The following is a 22,216-nucleotide window of genomic DNA, read 5'->3' on the forward strand; positions in this document are numbered from 1 at the left end:
TGTTAAAATGATGACTTTCGGGGGTGGATCTTCCAATGCTGAACCAACACTGCCATCCCTATAACAAAACCACTTTCTGCATACTGCCAGATCTGACTTCCAATAGTTTGTTAAACAAATTTCTATCTATGTTCACACTTTTTTCTTCTATTATCTTTATCCAGTTTTAGGATTAGCACAATGTTGAGTTGCTAAAATGAGGGGAGAAGTGTTCCTTCCTTTTTCTGCTTTAATTGTTTGATATAATTTATCAGTTAAAATGTTTATGAGCCTGCTGTTGTCATATAGGTAGGTTTTCAAGCTAGGAATATACTTTCTTTAATGGGTACTATTCAAATTTTATATTTCCTCCAGAGTTAGTTTCATTAATTTGTCTTCCAAGGTACTTCTTAGAAGTTGTCAAATTTATTTCAAAAAAGATTTTTGTAATATGCTTTCTATATCCTTTTAAATTCTGTAAAATCTGTGGTAATGTCTCCTAGATCTTAATATTATAATTTAAAAAATGTATAACTGATATTGTGTAACAGGAAGAAAAGGTCTAAAAGACCAGGGGAATTGGAAGGGGTAGGGGAAGGGAAAAAAGGGAAAGGAAAAAATATGAAAAGAGGAAAAAAATGGAAACAAGGTCTCTGCAAGTAGGGAAGGGTGGAGGGGGTGAAGGGAGGGCAAGGGAAGGGGAAAAAAATAAGAACCAAGAGACTCATGTAAAGGTACAAGATCCCAATGATGAATGTAACTGTATTTTATACCTAAAATGTACCAATAAGCTTAATGGGGGAAAAAAAAAAGACCAGGAAGAAGAAAGATAAACCAAAAGGCAGAAAGAAAGATGAATTTGGTCTCAGGAGAGAGGGGTGTGTGTGCACGCACGTGCGTCCATGTGTGTTCCCAGCGTATAACAAAGAGCACATCATAAACCAACTGGGAACTGTAGCATTAGAAAAGGGATCCTTCAGCGCTGATAAACCTCAGCACCTCAGTAGGCTTTTCACTTCCTCGGGAGACACCGCCACATCCTCCTTCTGGGGTGTGGGGGTGGCACACAGGCCCAGCATCCCCCTGTCTGATTTTACCACATGAAAAAAGATTCACTTTTCTAGGTAGCCCGAACCACAGCTCAGACAGGCTGGAAATTTTAAAACACTTCACTGCATACTAAGGGAGAATAACAATGAAAAATCCTTTGGGAGAACAAAGGTATTAGAAATGCTGGCCCCCACTGGGGTGCTTTTGATGTTCTCAGTTTTAGTGCTTTCAGAACAGATGTGTTCCCATTCCCCCAGGAATTCTCTGTGCTACACAGCAGCTTTCTGTTTTCCTTTCTGGTCTTGATCTTTTCTGATCTACATTCCTCTTCCTTTTCCTCTTCTGCTGCTGCTGTGCTGGGGATTGAACCCAGGGCCTTGAGCATGCCGGTTAAGCACCATAACCACTGAGCTACACCCCAGCCTTTTGTTTTTGATTTATAATTTTGAGGGCCAGGAATTTAGCTCAGTGGTTCCGCCGCCTGCCTCACAAGTGCAAGGTCCCGGAGTTCGATCCCCGGTACCAAGTAAATAAATAAATAAAATTTTGCAACTAGGTTGTCCAGCCTGGCCTCAAACTTGGGATCCTTCTGCCTCTGCCTCCTCATAGCTGGGATTGCAGGTATGCACACCGTGCCTGGCTCTTCCATTTTTAAAAATGTATTTTCGCATTTTGGCTGTGTTCATTCCTGTAAATGGTCATCAGAATTTTTAGGATCAGCCAAACAGAATACACAATAAATAAATGAAAATTTCACCCACTAGACTCAAGCAATTGACTTGAGATTCTTATTTCAGACTCTCTGATCCCTCCTACTGGGGAGAACAAGATGCAACTCACCAGCCACAAGTGATCCTCTAAATGTTTAAGATGGAGATGGAATAATAATGAGCATTTTATTGACTATCTGCTAGGTGCAAAGTCCAAAGCCAAGTGCTTGGAAAGCATTTTGTCTCCTCTGCTGTGCTTAAGCAGCCTTCAGCAAGGACAGCTCTCTCCTCACCCATTTACAGATCAGGAAACCAAAATCGAGACAAGCCGTTGGCTGAAGACCAAGGGTGAGGCAGCACTGAGCAGGTTCTACCTCAAGCCTGCTTGCAGGAGAGCCAGTGCTCTTAGCCAGTGTTTTAGAGACAATTCTCTAATCTTAGCTCTGGCTTCTCCCTGTCTGCCTGTGTCCCTGTCCCCATGTCCCTGTGCTCATGGGGTCCAGGCCCCGGCTCTGCCAACGAGAACATTTGGGGAAGTTCTCCCCACAGCAGCAACTCTACAGCCTCCCTTTTTAAGGTGCTGCTTGACACCGTAGGAGAAACGGAGTTACTTCTCAAATGTGATACAGGGGATTTATCTAAAGCAAACCCCTCTTCCCGTGTCTGTTGCCCTGTTCATCTCCTTTACGAAGCTGGTGGCAAACTGGACTTGGTGTATTTGCTGCTCACTGCCTGTCTCCTTCCACTAGAACGTCAGTCCCTCGAGGACGAGGGTCAGAGGACTACGCATGAAACCAAGCAGATACTCAGGGATCAGCCAAGACACACATTGCTCGGTGTGGCATTGTCACCTCGTGGGCACGTGTGCGACTATCAGTGGTGTCACAGAGCAGGCAGCAGTGCTCCCTCCTCCTTGGCAGGACATCAGTAATGCTGCATTTCTCCCCAATATCACCTTAGATTTGATGAAATGCATATTTTGGGATAAATGCATGCACACAGGGTTTCTTCATTGCTATGTTTTCTGTTTTGCTCTTGTCTAGAAACACAAAGAAAGATTCCCTTAAGTGTCTAGTGTGTGCCAGGAACGGGGTTGGAGGCCGACTTGACAGGACTTGTGCCCAGGGATGAGAGCAGCAACAGTCACGAAGCAGCTGTAACAGAGGTGTGTGTTGGGGTGGACCCCGGAGGGGACCTCGGCCCTGCAGATGCGGGAAAGTCCCCAAGGACAGGATAACCCAGGCAGGCGAGGCTCAGCGCATTCAGAGAGCTCTCTGTGTGATCTGGGGGAAGGAGCCCTGACCCTTCTGACCTTCACATTACGAAAGGCATCCTGGGGCTGGGGATTTAGCTCAGTGGTGCAAGGACCCGAGTTTGATCCCCGGTACCAAAAACAAACAAACAAACGAAAGGCAACTGTCTTAGGAATGAAAGGACTGAGGCTCAGGGCAGGCAAACAAATCGTCCTCCCCCAAGAAAGGGAGAAAGGAAAGGAGCTCAGCTCGTTCCTTGGGCTCCAGGATCCGCTACTTTTGCCTCATTTGCAGTGAAGCCCAAGTGAGAGTAGCTGTTCAATCCCGCTTCCCGAGTCACCGCAGGCGTGAACCTTTGTCCCAGGCCTGCCAGGACAGGCCCAGGGCCTTTCTTCCACTGGTTCTGGGTTTGCACCCAGAGAAGAAGCAGACACCACCCTCACTCCAGGGGAGCCCCAGGCTGCAAATGGTTACGGCACAGAAAAATCACCCTGGCACCGACAGAGCAGAGTGGGGAATGAATACATCATCGGTTTCGACACTTACAGCATTTGTTTGCCTTTGCTAGTGAGTTGCGCTTTAACAAATATTTTTAAAAAATATTCCCAGCATCCCAGCCCACTGTCCGAGAGTGTGATGACTAGACACCAGCAGAGAAGCTGTTTCCAGCTCAAAATCCCACCAGGAGCGGCGGGGGCAGTGACCCGAACCAAGTCGCTTTACACCTGAGCGGAGGAGCGCGGGACTCACTCAGTCTCTCTGCGCGCAGGTCTTTCCTGAGGACTCGCAGCCAGCTCTGAAGACTCCCTGGAGAGCCATGCAAATAGCTTCTGCCTTTACAGCGCCAGGCAGAGCTACAGGTGCTGTTATGTAGATGCAAAATGCCTCAGTGCACACATGCTGGAGACCAGGGCAGCTCTGGGCAGTGGCATTCCCACCAGCGAGGTGACCACACAGGCGAGGGCCCAGAGCTGTGCCTGCAGCGGGGAGCAGGGGCTCTGTTCTCGGGCCCAGACAGCTGACCCATTCTCCCTGGTTGGGATTAGTATCTGCTCCCTGTGTGCAGCCGGTTGCAGCTGACACGGGGAGTGAATGGAACAACAGTGGAAGGCAGTGTTGGGTACCAGATCACGGAGGCTGCAAAGACTTTCAAAAGCAGAACTCACGAATAGAGTGAAATTCTGTGAATGTCATGATCAATGAAAACTGGCAATGACAGAAGGTTTGGATATGGAAAATTGTTAAATTGACACGGATGAAAATCCGATCAGAATATATGTGCAACATGCACAAAAAACATGGAGAAAAAGGTAATGACAGTCAAGGCAACTATGGAAACAGTATCCATGGCGATCAAAGCCCAGGGGAAAAGAGGCTGTGGCTGCTGCGTCCTGCTCATGAACACCTTCCCGAGCCACCAGTGGCAGTGACTGTGCGTGGCCCGGGGTTGGGGACTCCTGGAAACTGGTCCCTCGCTTCTGGGCACCCGTGGCCGCTCAGGGCGGCACCCTGACTCCACCCTGGACTGGCACTTGCTGGCATGGAGGTGCAGCAAACCATCTCACACTAGCTTACAGGCTCCACTCGCTGGAAGACAGAGCGTCATTCTATACTGCTGAGAAGGAGCAGAGCTGCCGGGCCTGGTGGCGTAAGCGACCTCAGCACTGGGAGGCTGAGGCAGGAGCACTGTGCATCCGAGGCTACACAGCGAGGCCCTGTCTCCAAAGGAAAAAGAAAGTCAGCCAACTATGACACCATGTGCCGCTGAGTATAACAGGCAGCCTTTTTTTTCTTTTGGTACCGGGGATCGAACTCGGGTCCTTGCACTTGCGCAGCAGGCAGCAAAACCACTGAGCTACATCCCCAGCCCAGAGGCGTCCTTTTTGAGAAGATCTATCCCTTTCTGAGAGATGTTAAATATAAAAATGATTATGTTTTATACTCTACATAATGTAAGCGACGTGGTGGGCCACTTGACATTTCTGGGCTCCGTCTCCTCGAGTAGGAGGTAAATGTTTGCTCCACTCTGTGGTCACTTGCTAAGAGCTAATTCTGGGACATGCGCCAGCTTCAGTGCCAGGAGCAGGTGCTGCCTTTTCTGGACTTTGGTCCCAGGGACCATGGGTTTCTGGTGGCCTCTGCCAAGCTGCCACCTGTGCCGGTGAGCCCAGGAAGCTGTCTCAGCAGAGCACAGACACCAGTAAAACATGAAGAAACCTGGGTCCTGTCCCGCTCTGCTCAGGAGAGCTTCATCTCCCTCGGCCTCAGTTGCTCCGTTTATCCACTTTGGCAGACATGGTCCATGCGTTGGCTGTCCTGCATTGACCGTGGTTAGATAAAGAGATCACTATCGTTTTCCCCTAGCATGACCCTTCAAACAACACGTGATGATGGTCAATGCAGCACAGCCGCTGGGGCCCCAGTGTCCCTGGCAACTGATGCTCCATCTTCCTTTCCTGCCCCTGGATCAGGAAAGATCCAGAATTTTCTCATCACCTGTAGGTGTCAAGCAGTGTCATTTTATGTAGATAAACCCCTCATCATACCTCTTTCTGTTGTCCAGTGTAGGGCTTCTAGAGCCCTTGGCCGTGGCAGGCTGGTGTCTGACAGCCCAAGCCCCTCGGGGGGAGACCGGCTGGTTTACCTGCTGGTGCAGGCGAGGAGGCTGGGCTGGGCAGCTGAGTCCCAGCCTTGGCAGGACGAAGGCCGCACAGTCACCAGGCTGAGCAGCGCTGGACAGCGAGCCCCAAAGAGCCCAGCGAACCCTGTCCTATGTGGCCACCTCGAGGCGCAGCCAGGCCTGGAAGGGAGATTTCAGCTGGAGGGAAAGAGTGAGAGCCAGCCAGAGCTGGGACCCAGCGTCACAAGGTAAGAAAAGCCTAGGGACAGTTCGCCCGCCCCCAAAGCCCCAGGCATGCACAACACCGGAAGTCTGGGCCCAGGCCTCAAGCAGCCCCGCCTCCGGTAACCCTGGACCCTAAGAGGCCCAGCACCTGCCCTTTCCGGGGCTGTGAGGCTTCTCCCCAGCCAACGCCCCCGAGAAGGCACCTGGCATCTCCCACCCGGAATAGACCTCACTTTGCTTCTCCTTTGGAGAGTCCTCTCAAACCGGGAGCAACTCGGCGAGACGCGAGGGAGGATGCAGGGCCTCCGCAGCGGGGGCCTCAGCAGATCCTCAGGTGCCACCAAGGGAGAAGCAGCAGCCTTGAGACCCGCCTTCCCTGGGTGCAAGGCCCAAGGCACGGCGAGGAAGGACTGTCCAGCAGGGTGGGAGGAGCGGGCGGAGGTGGAGGGGCGGAGAGAGGAACCATGCAGTTGTTGCGTGGCCTTAACGTCCTGACCGGCTCCTGCTTCATGTAGCTTCTGAGCAACCACTTTGCTTCTTTCTGGTAATGTTCCTGAGTTTGGGCTGCCAGGGTCCTCTTCCGGAGACTCAGCCAGGCCGCTGCGAGTGTACACCTGTGACATCCAGAGTTTACAGAGAGAAAGACCATGATTTTCCAGGGCTGGGATTGAACTGAGGCCTCGAATAGGTCGAACGTGTGCTCTACCTCTGAGCTACAGCCCCAGCCCAAGAAGGACGACTTCAACACAGGGTCGGTCCCCCTGTGTGAGCTGCAATCCTCTTGCTTCAGCCTCCTGAGTGCTGGGATTACAGGTGTGCAGCACCACACACAGAAGGATGCTAGAAGGGTGACTCTTAATGTATATTTATTTATACTTCATTCTTTCCATAGGTTACCTGAAGTGGCCTATAACAAAAGCCCATATAATAAAATAATAATAAATAAGCATACATGAAAAATTTACACATATAAAGCAAGGAAAAAGGAGACTACAAATATTGCAAAGCTTGGGGATGGAAATATTGAGCTATTTGGGAAAGTTGCTGCTTTAAATTTTCCGACAACTGGGCGAAAAGAGGGACCTGAGCAGCTTGTGCTACTTATGAGCAAAGCGGGAGCACACAGAACCTTTCCCGGTGGCAAATTCTAAAATAAATTTCCCAGGCTGTGTCTTTAGCAAGGAACAGAAGGTAATTTCAAGGTGAAAATTCTCAGCCAGGTGTAGCAGGGCATCCCTATCATCCCAGTGCCCAGAAGACCAGGCGGGAGGGTCTGGGCTGCAAGGCCAGCCTGGACTACTCTGAGACCCCATCTCAAAAAACAAAACAACAACACCTGCTACGCAAGCGCAAGGACCAGAGTTCGATCCCCGTACCAAAAAAAAAAACCAGGCTGGGTGTGGTAACCGCCTGTAATCCCAGCACCCAGGAGGCTGAGGCAGGAGGATCACTGTGAGTTTGAGGCCAGCCTGGGCTACATAGTGAGACCCCGTCTCCAATCGAACAAACAAAAAAACAAACAAGAACGCTAGGTAATTTAAAGGAAAAATTCTCCACAAACTTTCTGTAGCATACTTGATGACCAATTTCATGTGATTCGTCAACTTAGACAGAGAGAAGGGCAGAACAGAAACCTGGCTTGGTGGGAGGGATTCCAGGGAGGGCTAAAAAGGGCAGTGCAGGAGCAGCCGGCAGACAGCCAGACAGGACTGTGACGGAGACAGAATCCTGAGAACGCAGAGGAGAGAGAACCACACTCCCCTTACAGTCTCGTCTAAAACACCTCCGTCCCTGCAGGCTATGAATAGGCGTCGCCACCAGAGCCCGCTGGCACTGGCTGGCAGCCCCGGGTGGGTCTTTCTGCTGCTGGCGGAGAACTTGGCGCGCGGTCGGGAGCCACTGGCTGGGCCCCGTGTCCCCAGGAGACACCCGAGCCCGGTGCCACGCCTCCCTCTGGGATGGCGCCAGCTGGCTCCTGAGATTACCCAGTCCAGCCGAGTCACAAAGCTCTGCCGCAGCAGGGCAGTCTGGCCCCAATCGTGTCTCCACAGAACTAAAATTGTTCTTGCTTTGGTCTTTTGGTTTTCCTGGATTTTTTTTTTTTTTTAGTACCAGGGATCAAACTCAGGAGCTTGCAAGGCAGGCGGCAGCACCACTGAGCTAAATCCCCGGCCCTTTTCCTGGACTTTTTAAAGACACGGTTTCCCTATGTAGTCCAGGCTGACCTCAAACTTGCAGTGATCCTCCTGCCTCAGCCTCCCGAGCCCTGGGATTACAGGCATGCACCACCACGCCCAGTGAATCCTTCTTACTTTGAGAGGAAAAACGCAAAAACCAAACCAGGGTCAGGGAGTCACTAGACACAGAACACTCAGACCTCACTCAGTGGCTCTCCTGGGGTCGAAACCAATTTCCCAGAAACCCTGCAAAGTGTACAAATTTAATTTTCTAAATGCTTACTTGAAATATACCAAATTGATTCTAGAAGACATCTGCCAAGAACAATTACTTTCTATAATAATGTGGTTGCTGTTTAACCTATTTAGTTATCAAAATCATTCCTCTCTTACTTTTTTCTGGTTGACTGACATGGTGGCACACACCTGTAATCCTAGCTCTGGGAGGCTGAGGCAGGAGGATCGCCACGAGTTCGAGGCCAGCCAGGCCTTCATAGTGAGTCCAAGCCCAGCCTCAACCGCATGAGACACTAAGCGCAGCCCTTGCCACCTGCGACAGGAGCGCTTTCCTCCACGTCCCTCTGGTGCCCTCTAATGACCAAGCTTGCTACTGCGCTCCGTCCGCGGAGAGCTGCTTCCCCCGCGGTCCCGGCAGTGGACAGCGCGGGTTAAATGAGCAGCGGTCACTGGTGACCATCGCGCTCATCTTGAGACGGAAGCCACTGACGTGAAAGACGTGGTGAAAACGTCTTTGAAGGAACGGAGACAGCGCAAAGAAGCAAATAATAAAATTTGCTGCATAAAAATGAAAGGAGCTGGACACCGCAGCACACAGCTGTCATCCCAGCACTCAGGAGGCTGAAGCAGGAGGCTGAAGCAAGCCCGAGGCCTGCCTGGGCTACACAGGCTCTGTCTGAAAATAAAAATGCAAAGGGCTAGGATGTGGGTAGGTGGCCAAGAGCTTTCCTGGCAAGTAGGAGGAGGCCCTGGGTTCAATCCCCAGTACTACACAAAACAAAAAAGAAAACAAAGGAGGATATTGTCATATGGAAAGAGAACAAGAGGTTGCCCCGTGTGGAGGCGCACGCCTGTGATCCCAGCACTAGGGAAGCCGAGGCAGGAGGATTGCTGAGTTCAAGGCCAGCCTGGGCTACATAGTGAGCTCAAGTCCAGCCTCAACTACACAGGGAGACTGTCTCCAGAAAAACAAAACAAATCAAAAAATAAGACTGGGAATGTAGCTCAGTGCAAAAGCCCTGGGTTCAATCCCCAATACTGCCAAAAAAGAAAAAAAAAAATCGAGACTCCAGTGACACTCTATTTAGGATCTTTTTTTTTTTTTCTATTTAGGATCTTAAATGTCTCCCAGAGCCTCGGGAAGTGAAGGCTCAGTCCCAGCCGGTGGCACTGTTGGGGGTGTTGGAACACTTAGGAGGTGGGGCCAGTGGGAGGAAGTTAGGTCCTGGGGGGCATGGCCTTGAAAGGAATATGGGGACCCCAGCCCCTCCTCTTCCTTGCTCTGTTTCCCGTCTGTCATGAGGTGAGTAGGCCTCCTACACTGTGCCCTCCCACCACGACATAGCGAGCTGCCACGAGACCAAGCAACTATGAACTGAGACTTCTGAAACCGTGAGCCAATATAAACCTTCCTTCTTTTAAGTGAATTATCTCAGGTATTTTGTCACGGTAATTGAACGCTGACTTATACAGATGGTACAGGGCTTTTTAACGGTGGCACTGGAAGCTAGAAGACTAGAAAGCTTTCAAACAGATGTGATATGACAACGTGGAAGTCTGTCTTCAGCAAATCTATGAATCAACTGTGATAATAATAAAGAAGACATTTTCAGAAAAACCTCAATTTCTCTCCTTTGCCCCTTTCCTCAGGAAGTTACTAGCAGTCAGGGAGAGGAAATTGAGTTGAGTGTGTGCTCAGAGCCCTGGGAGTGGGGCTCTGTGTTCCCTCGGTGTGGGGCGTAGCTCCAGGGAGATGAAGACTCGGGGTCCTCCAAGGAGCAGGGTGAACGGAGGCCCCACAAGGTGCGTGCAGGAGGCAGCTGTGGGGAGAGTGAGGCCAGGCCCAGGTAGAAGCAGGGGTTTGGGACCCAAGGCCGAGGAATAAAGAGGAACCTTTCCTGGCTCAGGAGGAGGCCACTGAGAAAAGACGCAAGTGATTACAGGTCTCCCTCGTCTGAGGACTCACCTGGTTACCGACTGTCGGACTTAGGACACAGGAACAGGAGCGGCAGTGAGGCCTTATGGTGGCTTCTTCTACAGCCCAGTACTGTAGTTCCTGCTGATTGTACTGCACAGTACAGCACTGTAGTTTTGTGTTCTGTTATACATTACAACACTTCACATAAGAGCTGTGGAAATTAAAGCAACTCTGACCGTTTCTTTGTTCTGAATATAGTAATGTGCATACTATGCACAAGTCAGTCCTCATTGAGAGACCAATTCAGTGAACAACCCAGTGGCAAGAACGGAACTATCCTTAAACAAGGAATGTCTGTAATTATCATGCATTTGAATGGAGAGAAAAATTACACTCTGGGGAAATTTTAGTAAAAAATCAGTGATAAATTCATGACAGGTGACCAAAGAAAAACCTAGTCCATGTGCACTGGAGTGGATATCATTCCAGAAAGCTTAGCGCCTGCCTTTTCAGGCCTTCGAAAGATTTCAAAAGCATCTAAGGCCCCTTACAAAAGCCTCTCCTTTTTCATGAGCCTGAACCTTGACTGATAGATACCAAGGTTTAAGAAACAGGAAAATAAAAACCACTGAGAATGAAGGGTCTAGCTTAGTGGTAGACAGCTTGCCCAGCAGGCATGAGGCCCTGGCTTTTGCTATAAAGCCTTGTGGAGCCTGTTGGCTCTTCAAATTACATGCGTGTACAAATTTGGTAAAACATTAAAATAGTCAAATAGAAATTCATTTAGGAGGTAATACATATTAAAGCACTGGACATGTACCAGGTCTATTTAATTTTGTTTTGTTTTGCTTTGTTTTTTGAGACAGGGTCTCAGTATGTGCCCCAGGCTGGCCTTGAACTCAAGTAACTCTCCTGCCTCAGCCTCCCGAGTGCTGGGATTATAGGGGTGTGCCACACCCAGGTGCATTGGGTTTAAAAAACAAACAAAGAGGGCCGGGATTTCGCTCAGTGACACAGCGCCTGGCAGGTGCGATGTTCTAAGTTCTATCCCTGGTACGGGAACAAACCAACAAGCACAGAACTCCAGGACCCATGGACTGCCTCTTCTCTGTAACAGTGCACCTGGGCATGCCTGCATTCTGGACTGGCCAGTGTAGGGTGGGACTTTTTTTGTAAATTCCTGAGCCTCCCAGTTTGCCCCTCTAGTGCAGTGAAGGAGGAAACTGTGAGGACCCTGGACAGACCACTCTTTTTTTTTTTTTTTTTTTGGTACTGGACTCAAACTCAGCTCCTTGCGCCTTCGAGGCAGGCAGCAGAATCGCTGAGCGAAATCTCTGGCCCTGGGTTCCTATTTCTGAAGGGCTGTCGGTTGCCAGGCATGGTGGGGCACCTCTGTAATGCCAGCACTCTGGGAAGCTGAGGCAGGTCCCAAGTTGGAGCCCTGTCAGGGCAATTTAGTGAAACCCTGTTTCAAAACAGGACAATTTTAAACTGGGTGTGGAGCACACCTATAACCCCTGCTCTCAAGAGGCAGAGGCAGGAGGGTCACTGCAAGTTCAAGGCCAGCCTGGGCTACGCAGTGAGTTCAAGACCAGCTTGAGCTACATAGTGAGATCCTGTCTCAAAAAACTAAAAAAACCGAATTTTCCACCCTATAACTTTTTCAGAGGGGTGAAACAGAACATAATGTGAGGAAATAAAGCTGCTCCAGGGTTAGCAAACTTTAGTTGCATATGAGATAAAGAGGTTCATCGACCTGTTTTCTTTCAGGGAAGTTAAGTTTTTTCCACAGTAAAATTGTTTTATTGTGCTAATAATAAAGATTTAAAAATCTGTTGGCCTTAATGGGAGAGAAGAGGGAGTGAAGACGGGAACTCCCGTCTCAGCTACTGAGTCCAAGGCGGAGGGATGGGGCCGACAGCGCCCCCTCGGGGTGAGAACGCGCCAGCGCGCTTGCTTGAGAGGCCGCGGTTAAGGACCCTGGGGCGACGCCAGCTGACAAAGGGCAGTGCTGTCCGCCATCGAATAAGTTAATAAAATAAGAAATTATGAGAAACATAGAATTTGAGCTGAGATACGTATAGCTCAGTGGTAGAGTGCTTGACAAGCATGTGCAAGGCCTTGGGTTCAATTCCCAGCACAAGCTAATTAATTAACTAAGTTTAGAGAGTTAGAATCCATGAAAAATACACAAAGTGCACAGAAATGCTTTCATTTTGAGTTCAAGGTCAGCCTGGATTACACAGTGAGACCTTGTCTCAAAAAAAAAAAAAAAAAAAAAGAAGCAGCAGAAGCAGAAGCCCCAAACAAAGGAGAAATCCAAAGGCCCCAGGGATTCCTTCCGCTCTCTTTTATTCGTTCCAATGAAAGAGGCCCAGGTGGAGGGTGAAGCTAGGGCTTTCTGAGGGGCCAGGTGGTGCCCTGCCCTACCAGGTCTTCATGCCCAGGCCACCCCAGCCCTTTTGTCAGTTTCGATTTCCAGACAAGGTCTCAGTAGATTCCTAAATTGCCCAGGCTGGACTCTCCTGCCTCGGCCTCCCTGAGTGCTGGGATCAGGCTGGGCACAGGCCCGGCGTGGCTCCCTTCCCTCCGCACAGGACTGCAGTGAGGCAGGTCACGACCTCCACGTGTCATCCACCTAACGCCCACGGGAGGGAGGCGAGCGTCACCCGGCTGCATACTCGAGGCACACGTGGGCACAGACAGCGTCTCCGGCCGTGCGGTCACAGCTCTGCCTGAGGGACGAGCGGTCGGCCCAAAGCGCCTGGCCTGGAGCCCGCTGCCCGGCTCGACCCCCCCTGCCCCTTCTCCCCCTGGGCAGCCGCGTCCTGGGAGGTCAGGTGCGGCCTGGGGCCTGTGTGTCTTGCCCGGGAGCCCTTCGCGTTGGCTTCGCAGATCGGGCTCACCTGGGGAGATCCGTATTCGCACCCGGCGCTTTGATCACACGCGCACGGGCACACGCGCACACGCTTGGGGCGGGCCGAGCCGGGGCGGACTCCAGGCCCACCGTGAGGCGGAGACCCTGCATTCTCGCGTCACAGCGACCTCCGAGCCCCCTGCACCACCCTTCCGTCATTTGCGGTGTGGATTAAAGTGGTTCGTGACAGTAGCAAGGCAGCAAAGCTTTACTGAGTCCTTGTGCCCAAGACGATACTAAATTAGCGTCTAGCTCGTAAATATTGATGGAGTCATGGCAACAACTGCGTCCCGGGCGGGCGCCGATGACCCCATTTTGCAGGTGAGGAAACCGGTTGCAGCCCTGGAGCAGGGGAGGAGGGCCTGGCCTGAGTCACTCGCAGGGGAGGCCCTGTGTGCTTGTTTCTTTGCATTGTGCGCTTGGTGCTGCGCACGGCCGGCCGTGGGGAGCACAGAGAAGAGTTCAGAAATCTGAAGGCTTGGCCCGCTGGACAGCGAGAGCGGCGCAGTCTCTCACGTCTTCGTGAACCCCGCGCTCCGAACTCAAGCTGTGCAGCGTGATTTCCCCCCTTTTCTGGGCAAGGCCGCTTTCCCCCCTGCTCTGCACGGGGAGATTGCTTTCCAGAGGTCGCTCCAGCCGTTTCACACCAGACCCTTAGTTCTCTCATCTAGCTGCTGATCACCCTTACGTTTCTTTCTTTCTTTCTTTTTTCTTCCCTCCTTCCTACGCTGGGGGTCGAACCTAGGGTCTTGCTCACGCTAAGCGTGTGCTCCAACAGTGAGCTACACCTCAAACCCTATTTCACCCTTACGTTTCTACAGAGTATTTGAAATTAATTTATTTGTTATTAGCACGTTTGCCATACATAATGATCGCATTCATCATGGAGAATTTGTACCTGTACATAATATATCTAATTCTTTGTTTCCCATTCCCCTCCCCTCCCTTTAACCCTTCTTCCCTTCCACATTTACAAAAGTTGTTTCCATTTTTTCCCTTAAATTCTTTTTAAAAATCCCTTTCCCTTCCTTCTCTTTCTCCTCCCCTCTCTTGTTCCCTTCCCTTTTGAGAAAGTGCTTCTCCTTGCCAATATTGGTCCTCCATTTTGCTTCTTTTTTTTGTACCTGGGATCGAACTCGGGTCCTTTTGCTTGGGCAGGAGGCGGCGAAACCACTGAGCTAAATCCCCGGCCCTCCATTTTGCTTATTTACCCTTTCGGTTTCTCACACAAGAGAAACAATGCAATATTTAAACTTGTGTGTCTGACTTATTTCACTTAAGATTATACTCTCAAGATTTACCCGCCCCCCCGCAAAAAAACCTGGTTTATCTTCTTTATGGCAGAGTAATATTCCTACTCCGCTGTATACAAATGGATCAAGAGCGTGTGGTATTTAAAGACACGTTTTCGCCAGGGCCAGGCACTGCTATGGAGACGCTGAGGTCCCCGGGCAGGCAGAGGGAGGTGTTATTTTGTTATGAAGTTTATTTTTTCATAAAATTGTTAACACTTCTTTTCTTTCTTTCTTTTTTTTTTCTTGGTACCGGGGATGGAACTTAACACTTCTTTTCAAAAATACTGCCCTCCACTTAAAGTAACAAGGGCCCTCAGCATGTGGGGCTCAGGCCACAGCTGACTGCTTGCATGCCCCAAGGAAAGAATAAGGTGGGACGCGGGTGCCCTGTGGTAGCAGAAAGCAAGGCGGCCTTGGAGCCTGGAGGGGAGCTGACAGGACAGAGGGGCAAATGGAGGCGCCCCACGGCTCAGGCAGGGGCAGCTGAGCCTCGGACCACACTGGGGGGACAGAGGTGGTTGTGGTGAACTGAGGTAAACTGAGGCTGCGGCCGGCCCTGAGGTCACTTCCACACTCAGACCCGCGTCAAAGGGCACACAGGTGGCTGCCATAGTAGAGAATGAGTCCCTAAAATGCACTTGGCTGCGAAGAGAGCTGTCGGGCTCCTCCTGTTACTTATGCGTCTTTCACAAGGCCCAGGTAAGTGCTTATGCTCATCCACAAAAGCAGAAAAGAAACCCACGGGGAAAGGCGAGAAAGCCAAGCAGTCCCACTGCAAGTGTGACCTTTAGGAGAAATAAGAACATTTGGCCCGGCGTGGTGCCGCACACTTGTGATCCCAGCACTTGGGAGGCTGAGGCAGGAGGATTGAAAGTTTGAGCTTAGCCTGTGCAATTTAGCAAGACCCTGTCTCAAAATTTAAGAAGAAAATGAAAGAGCTGGGGATTTTTAGCTCAGTGTGAAGGCTCTGAACTCAATTCCTAGTACTGCAAAAAAAAAAAAAAAAAAAAAATTGGAACCCACGCACCTCTCACTGCGTAGTAGATTGAATGTGCAACTTCGCGCTGTGGAAGTCGGGACACAGCTGCCACGTGACTCGGCAGCTCCACCTGTCAGCGCATGGCAGGTCCCGGGGCCCCTTCCGGGTTCTGGGCGTCCTGGACAAAGAATGGGACAGGACAGGAGGAGAGGGCAGTGGGGGTGGGGACACGCAGGCAGAGCCCGAGGGAAGGGCTTCCGAAGCCCGGATGCCCGTGCTGGCTCCTCAGGGACAAGGCGCTGGGGCGGTTGTCCTACCAAAACCCAACTTAGCGGCACCAGATTCTGATGGTTCCGTCGAAAGGCTTCCCCGGCTTCCCCAGATGTGATGAAGACTTGAAAACAGCACTTTCCGGACTGGTCCCGTGCGCCGTGCTCAGCAGCTGCGGTGGCAGGGATCCTGGGCCCCGCGTGTCCCCGGGTCTCCCTGACCAGGACACGTCTGCCTGCTGTTGGACCCCTCTGCCCGAGTCCTGATGCCCTTCCTCACACCCACAGGAAAACATCTCCGAGAAATGAGATGCAGCTGTGTGCAAATCTTCACTACAGCGGTGTTCATAATAACCCACAGTCACCAACTGATGACAGGAAAAGAGAATGTGGGTCTCTGTCCAAAGGAGTTGGGAGGGACGAACAATAAAAGCATCGAAGGGCCGGGGATTTAGCTCAGTGGTTCCCTCGCCTGCTACGAAAGTGCAAAGACCTGAGTTCGATCCCTGGTACCCAAAACAAAAAAAAAGCAGCGAAGCACTGGCACCCGCTGCAGCGTGGGGGAACTGGAAAGCTTTGTACTGAGCCACGCAGCCGATCACGGTGTCTGCATGTTGCCGTGCTCATTGGTGTGAGGTTTCCAGGACGGACAGATCCCCAGGCACAGAAGGCGGAGTGCTGCTTGCTGGGGAGCTTCGGGAAGATGGGGACTGAGTGCGAATTAGCCCGGACTTTCTTTGGGGGCAGACGAAAAGGCACGAAAACTGATGGCGGTGCCGGTGCCGGTGCCGGGTGCGCGGCCCCGTGAATAAACCAGAACCACCGGCGTGCACGTGTTAGCGGGCTCGCAGCTCCTGCTGTCCCCCACGTCCCGGGCGCCAGACTGGAGAGGCCTCCCTGAGCAGAGCGGCACCCCGGCCGAGGCCGCGAAGGCTGGGCTTCCGCTGTGTGGGAGCCAGCATTGCCGTCGCCCGCGGGTGTGAGTGAGAAACGCCCGGCTGGCGAGAGCTGTCGCCGAGGGGCGCGGGCCTGCGCCGGGCCCTGTGAGACGCCCTGTCCTCCGAGGGAAAGACGCCCGCACCCGGCTCAGCCCAGTGCGGAGCGGGTTTGGGGCCGGTGGAGTCTCCCGCTCCCACCGCCCGGCCCGGAGGGTCCTGGCGCTGAGCACAGCGGCCGGGCAGGGCTGGGCGGGCGGCCCGCTTCCTGGCAGCTCCAGAGCCAGCACGGGTGAGGTGGAGCCACCCTGGTCCTGAATTCGGGGTCCCCTCATCGACAGGGAACACGACCCCGGCCTGGCAGGCTGGGCTGTCACGGCTGCCCCGCGAGGAAAGCAAGTCCTGAACTTGTCACCCGCGGTCAGTGAAGTCACCGGCACCCGCACGCGCGGAACGGGGACAGCTGTGCGGCTCCCTGGGGACACCGCTCCGGAAGCCGGGGGCGGAGCCGCCGCGTCTTAGGGGGACCGGAAACCGGGCGCCGCCCCGACTTCCCGAAGCGCCGCCCAGCGCGCGGCCGGCCGAGAGCCACCCCGCAGGACGGCACCGCCCTGGCCGCCGTCCCTGACGCATGCGCAGGGCTTTCCACCCGCAAGGGCGCCTCATCGTTGTCTTAATACAACTTCATAGCAACCCTGTGGAGTAGGCCGGCCATCTGCTTTCATCCGGTTCCACAGATGAGGAAACAGAGGCCCACAGAGCTAACGGGCCGGCCTACACCAGCATGGCAGGGGAGGCTGTGCCCGATGTGTCCCCGACGGGCAGCTCCGGTCCTCCAGCTTCTGAACACCTGCTCTGTCTACCCTGGCACCTTCCCTCCTCTCGTGGGAGAAATGACCCCTCCTGCTTCAGCCACAGCTTCTTAGCACTACTAGAAATGTACCAATCAGCATACTAGCAGCGGACCTCCGTTATACACGAGGTCGCCAGCCCTTCCTTGAGGCACCAGCCTTGAGCCAGACAGCGCTCCGCTGCGACCGCCCACAGCTGCCCAGCACCCTCCACCATTGCAGCCCAGCTTCTGGGAGCACCAGCACTGAGTTGCAGATCAACCTCACCCCCAGCTCAGGGCTCCCAGCCCACCCTGGGCCTCAGTATCTCCCTGCACAAGGGGCCCTGCAGTGGACCTGACGCAGGTGACAGAAGTCAGTTGATATTTCTGCTAACTGCATATTGTGTTTGAACACTCCCTGGACAGATGAGGAAAATGAGGTCAGATTCACTGCCCGTCACTGTAACCTGTGTGAGTTGCTTGGTCTCTCTGAGTCACCTTTGTCACACAGGGATGAGGGCTGAGTGACCAACTGTGGAGCGTTGTGTGAGCAGAGAAAATGTCAGTGGGGCACTGGCAGGGCTTGGGTTAGACTCTGTGTGCAGCTGGATGGCTCGGGAACAAAGTGGAAGAGGAGGGAAAACAGCAGAGACTTAGGTGTTAGCCAGCTTTCTGTTCTAACAGATCCCTGAAGCGATCCACTCATAACCAGAAGAGGCTTATCTGAGCTCACAGTTTTGGAAGGTGCAGTCCATGGCGGTCGGCCCTGTTGCTTTGGGGCCTGTGGGAGGCAGCACATCATGGTGACACCAAGAGCCAGAGCAAAACACTTACTTCATGGTGAGCATGGGACCAAAGAGAGAGGGAGGGCCAGGGTCCCGCAGCCCTGCCGTCAAGAGCGCACACACGCGCGCGCACACACACACACACACACACGCACTCCCCCCGCCCCGTGGCCTGAAGACCTCCTGCCTCTCACATCTCCCACCACCTCCCAGGATGCCCAAGCTGGGGCTGAGCCGGGGACACGTGGCCTTTGGAGGCCTCAGAGGGAGAGACGAGAGGATCCCCCTACTTGCTGAGGGCCTCCCCAACACTGTTCTTGGTGCTGGGGTGAAAGGGTCAGTGGACAAGGTCCTGTGGGGAATAGAGCAGGGGATTGTTGATTTAGAATCTAAAGGTCCTGGCGGGTGTTGTGACACACACCTGTAATCTCAGCATTCTGGGTGGCTGAGGCAGGAGGATTGAAAGTTTGAGCCAGGGATTTAGCTCGGAGGTTTCGCTGCCTGCTGCGCAAGGGCAAGGACCCAAGTTCGATCCCCAGTACCAAAAAAAAAAAAAAAAAAACCCAGTTACTTATTTAAAAAAGAAGAAGAAGAAAGTTTGAGCCCAGCCTGGGCCACTTAGGGAGTTAGGGAGACCCTGTCTCAGAATAAAAAAGGTGGGCCACGTGGCTCAATACAAAGGCCATGGGTTCAATCCCCCGTACAGGAAAAAAATATCCAAGCGTGAGTGGGGCAACCAGAAGGGCGATAGAGAAAAACAAGCCCTCAATCCTGAAAGAAGGCGCTTGGACCTGTGGAGGAGTCGGGAGCCGAAAACAGCTAGGAAAACCCGAGAGCCCCAGAGGGAGAAGAATGGGGGAGGAGGCGAGCGGACAGCGGGACAGCGGGACAGCGGACAGGACACCCTCCCCTCGCCGTGCTCCTCCTCGGGCCTGGGCGCGCCCTCCTCCGGCCTCCTCTCCCACAGGCTGCCCGGCCGGACCTGGGATCCCTGGATCCCTGAGGGCCAAGCACACGGAGCGAACGAGAACCCAGGACCCAGCACCCCAGCCCTCCCACCGAAGCCGCCCGCCCGGCCGCCCCGGGAAGCCGAGGGAGGCGGGGCGACGGGGCGGGCAGGGACCGCGTCACCCCAGGTCGTCGGCGGCGGATGCTTCGCAGGGCGGGCGTCCGCTCCTCGCCCTCCTCCTGGGCCTGGGTGCTGTTCACTCCTCAAGAGCTCAGTCTGCGGGTCCCTTCCCCTCGCTGGGCCCCGCTCCCCGCCTGCACCGAGCGGCGAGACCCGGGGACTCCGCCGCCTGGGCCCACCCTGAGGACCTGGGCCGGCTCGGAAGGGGGCCCGGAAGCAAGGACACGGGAAGCGCCCAATCCGAGAACTGCGTGTTTTATTGGAGATCAGCACCAGGCAGCCAGGGGGCGGTGCGCGCCGGCACAGGGCTGGAAAACGCGGGTTGAGACCGGTCCCACCCCCGGGCGGGGCGGGGCAGCTTCCCTTTCTGTCTCCCCACCCTGTGCTCAGCTCCAACTCCGCTGCAAGCCAAGGTATTGAGGACTTGGGAAGCCAGCTGGGATCTACCAAGAAGGGCCAGGAGGACTGACGCCCCTGGGAGGAATATTCCCCCAGCTAGCACCCGGATCGCGACTGTTATCCCCCCAGCTGTTTCCTGGGTACCGGTTGCTATCCCCCCAGCTGTTTCCTGGGTACCGGTTGATATTACCCCAGCTGTTACCTGGGAATCGATTATGGCTACCCCAAGGATAGGGCATGGGTCTCGTTCCCCACCCAGTCCCGAGAGCTCCACCTCCCCAAGGCACACTGGGGTTCAGGGCCCCCCAGGGGAGACCAGGCAGCAGCCGATAGATAAGAGACCAGAATGGGCGCTGGGCGAGGAGCTCTCCCTGGGCCCCCAGCTGGCTGACCAGGGTCAGCCATCTGGCTTCCAAGCCCTGGGGGTCGGGCAAAGCTTCTGGTGAGGGTTGTGCAGCTTTTCCAGAGAGTGCAGCCAGCAAAGACCCACTGTACAGAGCGGGGGCACCGGCACTGGAAAGGTAGGCCAGCTCCTCCGGCAGCGCCTGCTCCAGATGCTCCTCAGCTGCCCTGGCCACCATCGGCCAAGGGGCCTCGGGGTGCCAGGACTCGGCGGGGGGCAGCCCCCAGGACGGAGGCCACATCTGCCTCCCTGCACGTCCTGCAGCTGGGGGGCCACCTGGAGGAGCGCTGAACTTGGAAGGACGCCCCACGACATCATCAGGCCCGGGGTCCACACTGGGCTGAGGACGCCCAGCGTTGGCGCGGCCGGTGAAGGGCGGCTGTCCCGGCACAGGCAGGTCGGTGCCCCAGACCGGGTGCGGGGACCCCTTTTCCTCTGTTGCTCGGAGGCTCCGGGCAAGGAGGCCTGGGGAAGACACAGCGGCTGGTGGGCGGGTGCTGGCACCAACTCCTTCCCTGCCCGCCTTCCTCCCGTTCCCTCAGGTGAGACCCCGGGATGGGCCCTCTGCGCTGCTCCTGCCTTTTCTCCCTCTCCTCATCTCCAGTCCTGGGGCCCAGTGCCTCCTGCCCAAGGCCACCCAGCCTCCGCACCTGGGAGATGCAGACAGACCAGGAGCAGACCCAGAAGGGCCCGGCGCGCTGCCACTCGGCCCTGCATCCTGCTCAGCTCCAGCTCCTCCCTCAGCCCCAAGCCCGTGGCCCCTTTATCCCATCAGCGGGGCGGGGGCCACAGGAACAGGCCAGGCCGCGGCCGTGCAGACAATGCCACCCCATGTTCCACCCTGATTCTCGACATGGTCTGTGGCAACAGGTGTCACTTGAATGTCCCCGAGGACGCTGGGCGTCTCCCCACCTGGCCTTCCCTTGAGCTCCTGCCCCTTCTTGTCCCAGGTGTCCTGGTCTGTGGCTGGTCCTGGGCTGCCAGCCCTGCCCCTCCCTGGTCCCTACCCAAAGCCCACAGAGACTTTGCCTTCAGGTCCCCGATGTCTTCATTGCTTCTCTCAGCAGTTAAAAGACCCGTGATCCCCTCTCTCTCTCTGACTCTCAGCCCCTCTCACATCATCCCGATAGCGCCTTCTCTTTGATCCCAGTCCACAGGAGGATCTGGGGTATACGCAGCCCCCTCTGAGGGGCTGCTCCTACCATCTGTTCTGAGGGAAACAAGCCCAGTCCCATTCTTCTGAGATGATGTCAGATTAGTTTCCTGTTCCTGTTCCTGTTCTAACAAAGTACCACAAACTTATTGGGATACAGCAGCACAAGTTCGTTGCTCCAAAGTCCAGCACGGGGCTCTGTGGATGGAGAGCTCGGTGTCAGCCGGCTGCCTCGCATTCTGGAGGCTCCTGGGCAGAACCCACCCCACCCCTCCAGCCTCTCCAGCCACCCTGTTCCGTGGCTCGTGGTTCCCTTGCTTTCCCTTCCAAGCCCCAAACAAGTCTTTCCATACCATGCCTTATGACTTCCTCTGCTGCCTCTCATGCCCTAATTTAAAAACCCTGTGATTATGTTAGATCCACCCAGATAATCCAGGATAATCCCTTATTTGAAGAACAACTGACTAACAACCTTAATTCCTTATTTTCCTTTGCCATGCAATCTAACGTGTGCACAGATTCCAGGATGAGGTCACGGACATCTTTGGGGTGTTGGGTGGGGGACCGTTCTGCCTACCACATGTGGTCAGAAGCGTGCACAGAATACAAGAAACAGGGAGAGAGCAGCTGTTCCCCAGCAGCAGCGGGGGGACATTTAAACCCTCCTGTCGGACAGCCACGACTCAATCGCTGCTTCTTGGATTGATGGGGACGTGGGGACCCGGTCATTATTTGTCTGCTTTAGGTTCTGCTGTGGTTTGATTTGGCTGAAGGAGTCCCCAGTGTGGTCAGAGCAAGGCCGCAGGAGGTGGGAGGTGATCAGGTTGCTCAGGTGATGTGTGTGCTTCTCTCGGAGTGAATTCCTTCCCTGAGAGTGGGCTGTGATAAAAACGAGCCAGGGCTGGGATGTAGCTCAGTGGCGCTGCACCTGCCTGGCAAGCACAAGGTCCT

At 53.9% G+C, this 22,216-nt stretch overlaps 1 protein-coding gene across 2 annotated transcripts; it reads right to left on the minus strand.

Annotated features, from left to right (window-relative positions):
- Positions 1-1,737: 1,737 nt before the first annotated feature.
- On the minus strand, positions 1,738-20,909 carry CUNH6orf15 (chromosome unknown C6orf15 homolog). 2 transcript variants are annotated; one of them, XR_015450990.1, is made up of 3 exons: positions 20,763-20,909; positions 15,409-20,577; positions 1,738-6,451 (listed from the first exon to the last, which is right to left on the minus strand). XR_015450990.1 is itself a non-coding variant. In XM_004847166.3 (2 exons), the coding sequence occupies exons 1-2, from the start codon at positions 20,827-20,829 to the stop codon at positions 19,754-19,756; spliced, it is 891 nt and encodes a 296-aa protein (XP_004847223.1). In that variant the 5' UTR covers positions 20,830-20,909; the 3' UTR covers positions 6,495-19,753. The 2 variants fall into 2 exon arrangements, 1 of the variants encoding a protein (XP_004847223.1); XM_004847166.3 differs by lacking the exon at positions 1,738-6,451 and having other exon boundaries at positions 6,495-20,577.
- Between the last annotated feature and the right edge of the window lie 1,307 nt (positions 20,910-22,216).

This window comes from Heterocephalus glaber, unplaced genomic scaffold (assembly GCF_053883595.1).
Source record: "Heterocephalus glaber isolate CG9 unplaced genomic scaffold, H.glaber_assembly_v1.0 deba00001141, whole genome shotgun sequence".
NCBI classification, from domain to species: domain Eukaryota; kingdom Metazoa; phylum Chordata; class Mammalia; order Rodentia; family Bathyergidae; genus Heterocephalus; species Heterocephalus glaber.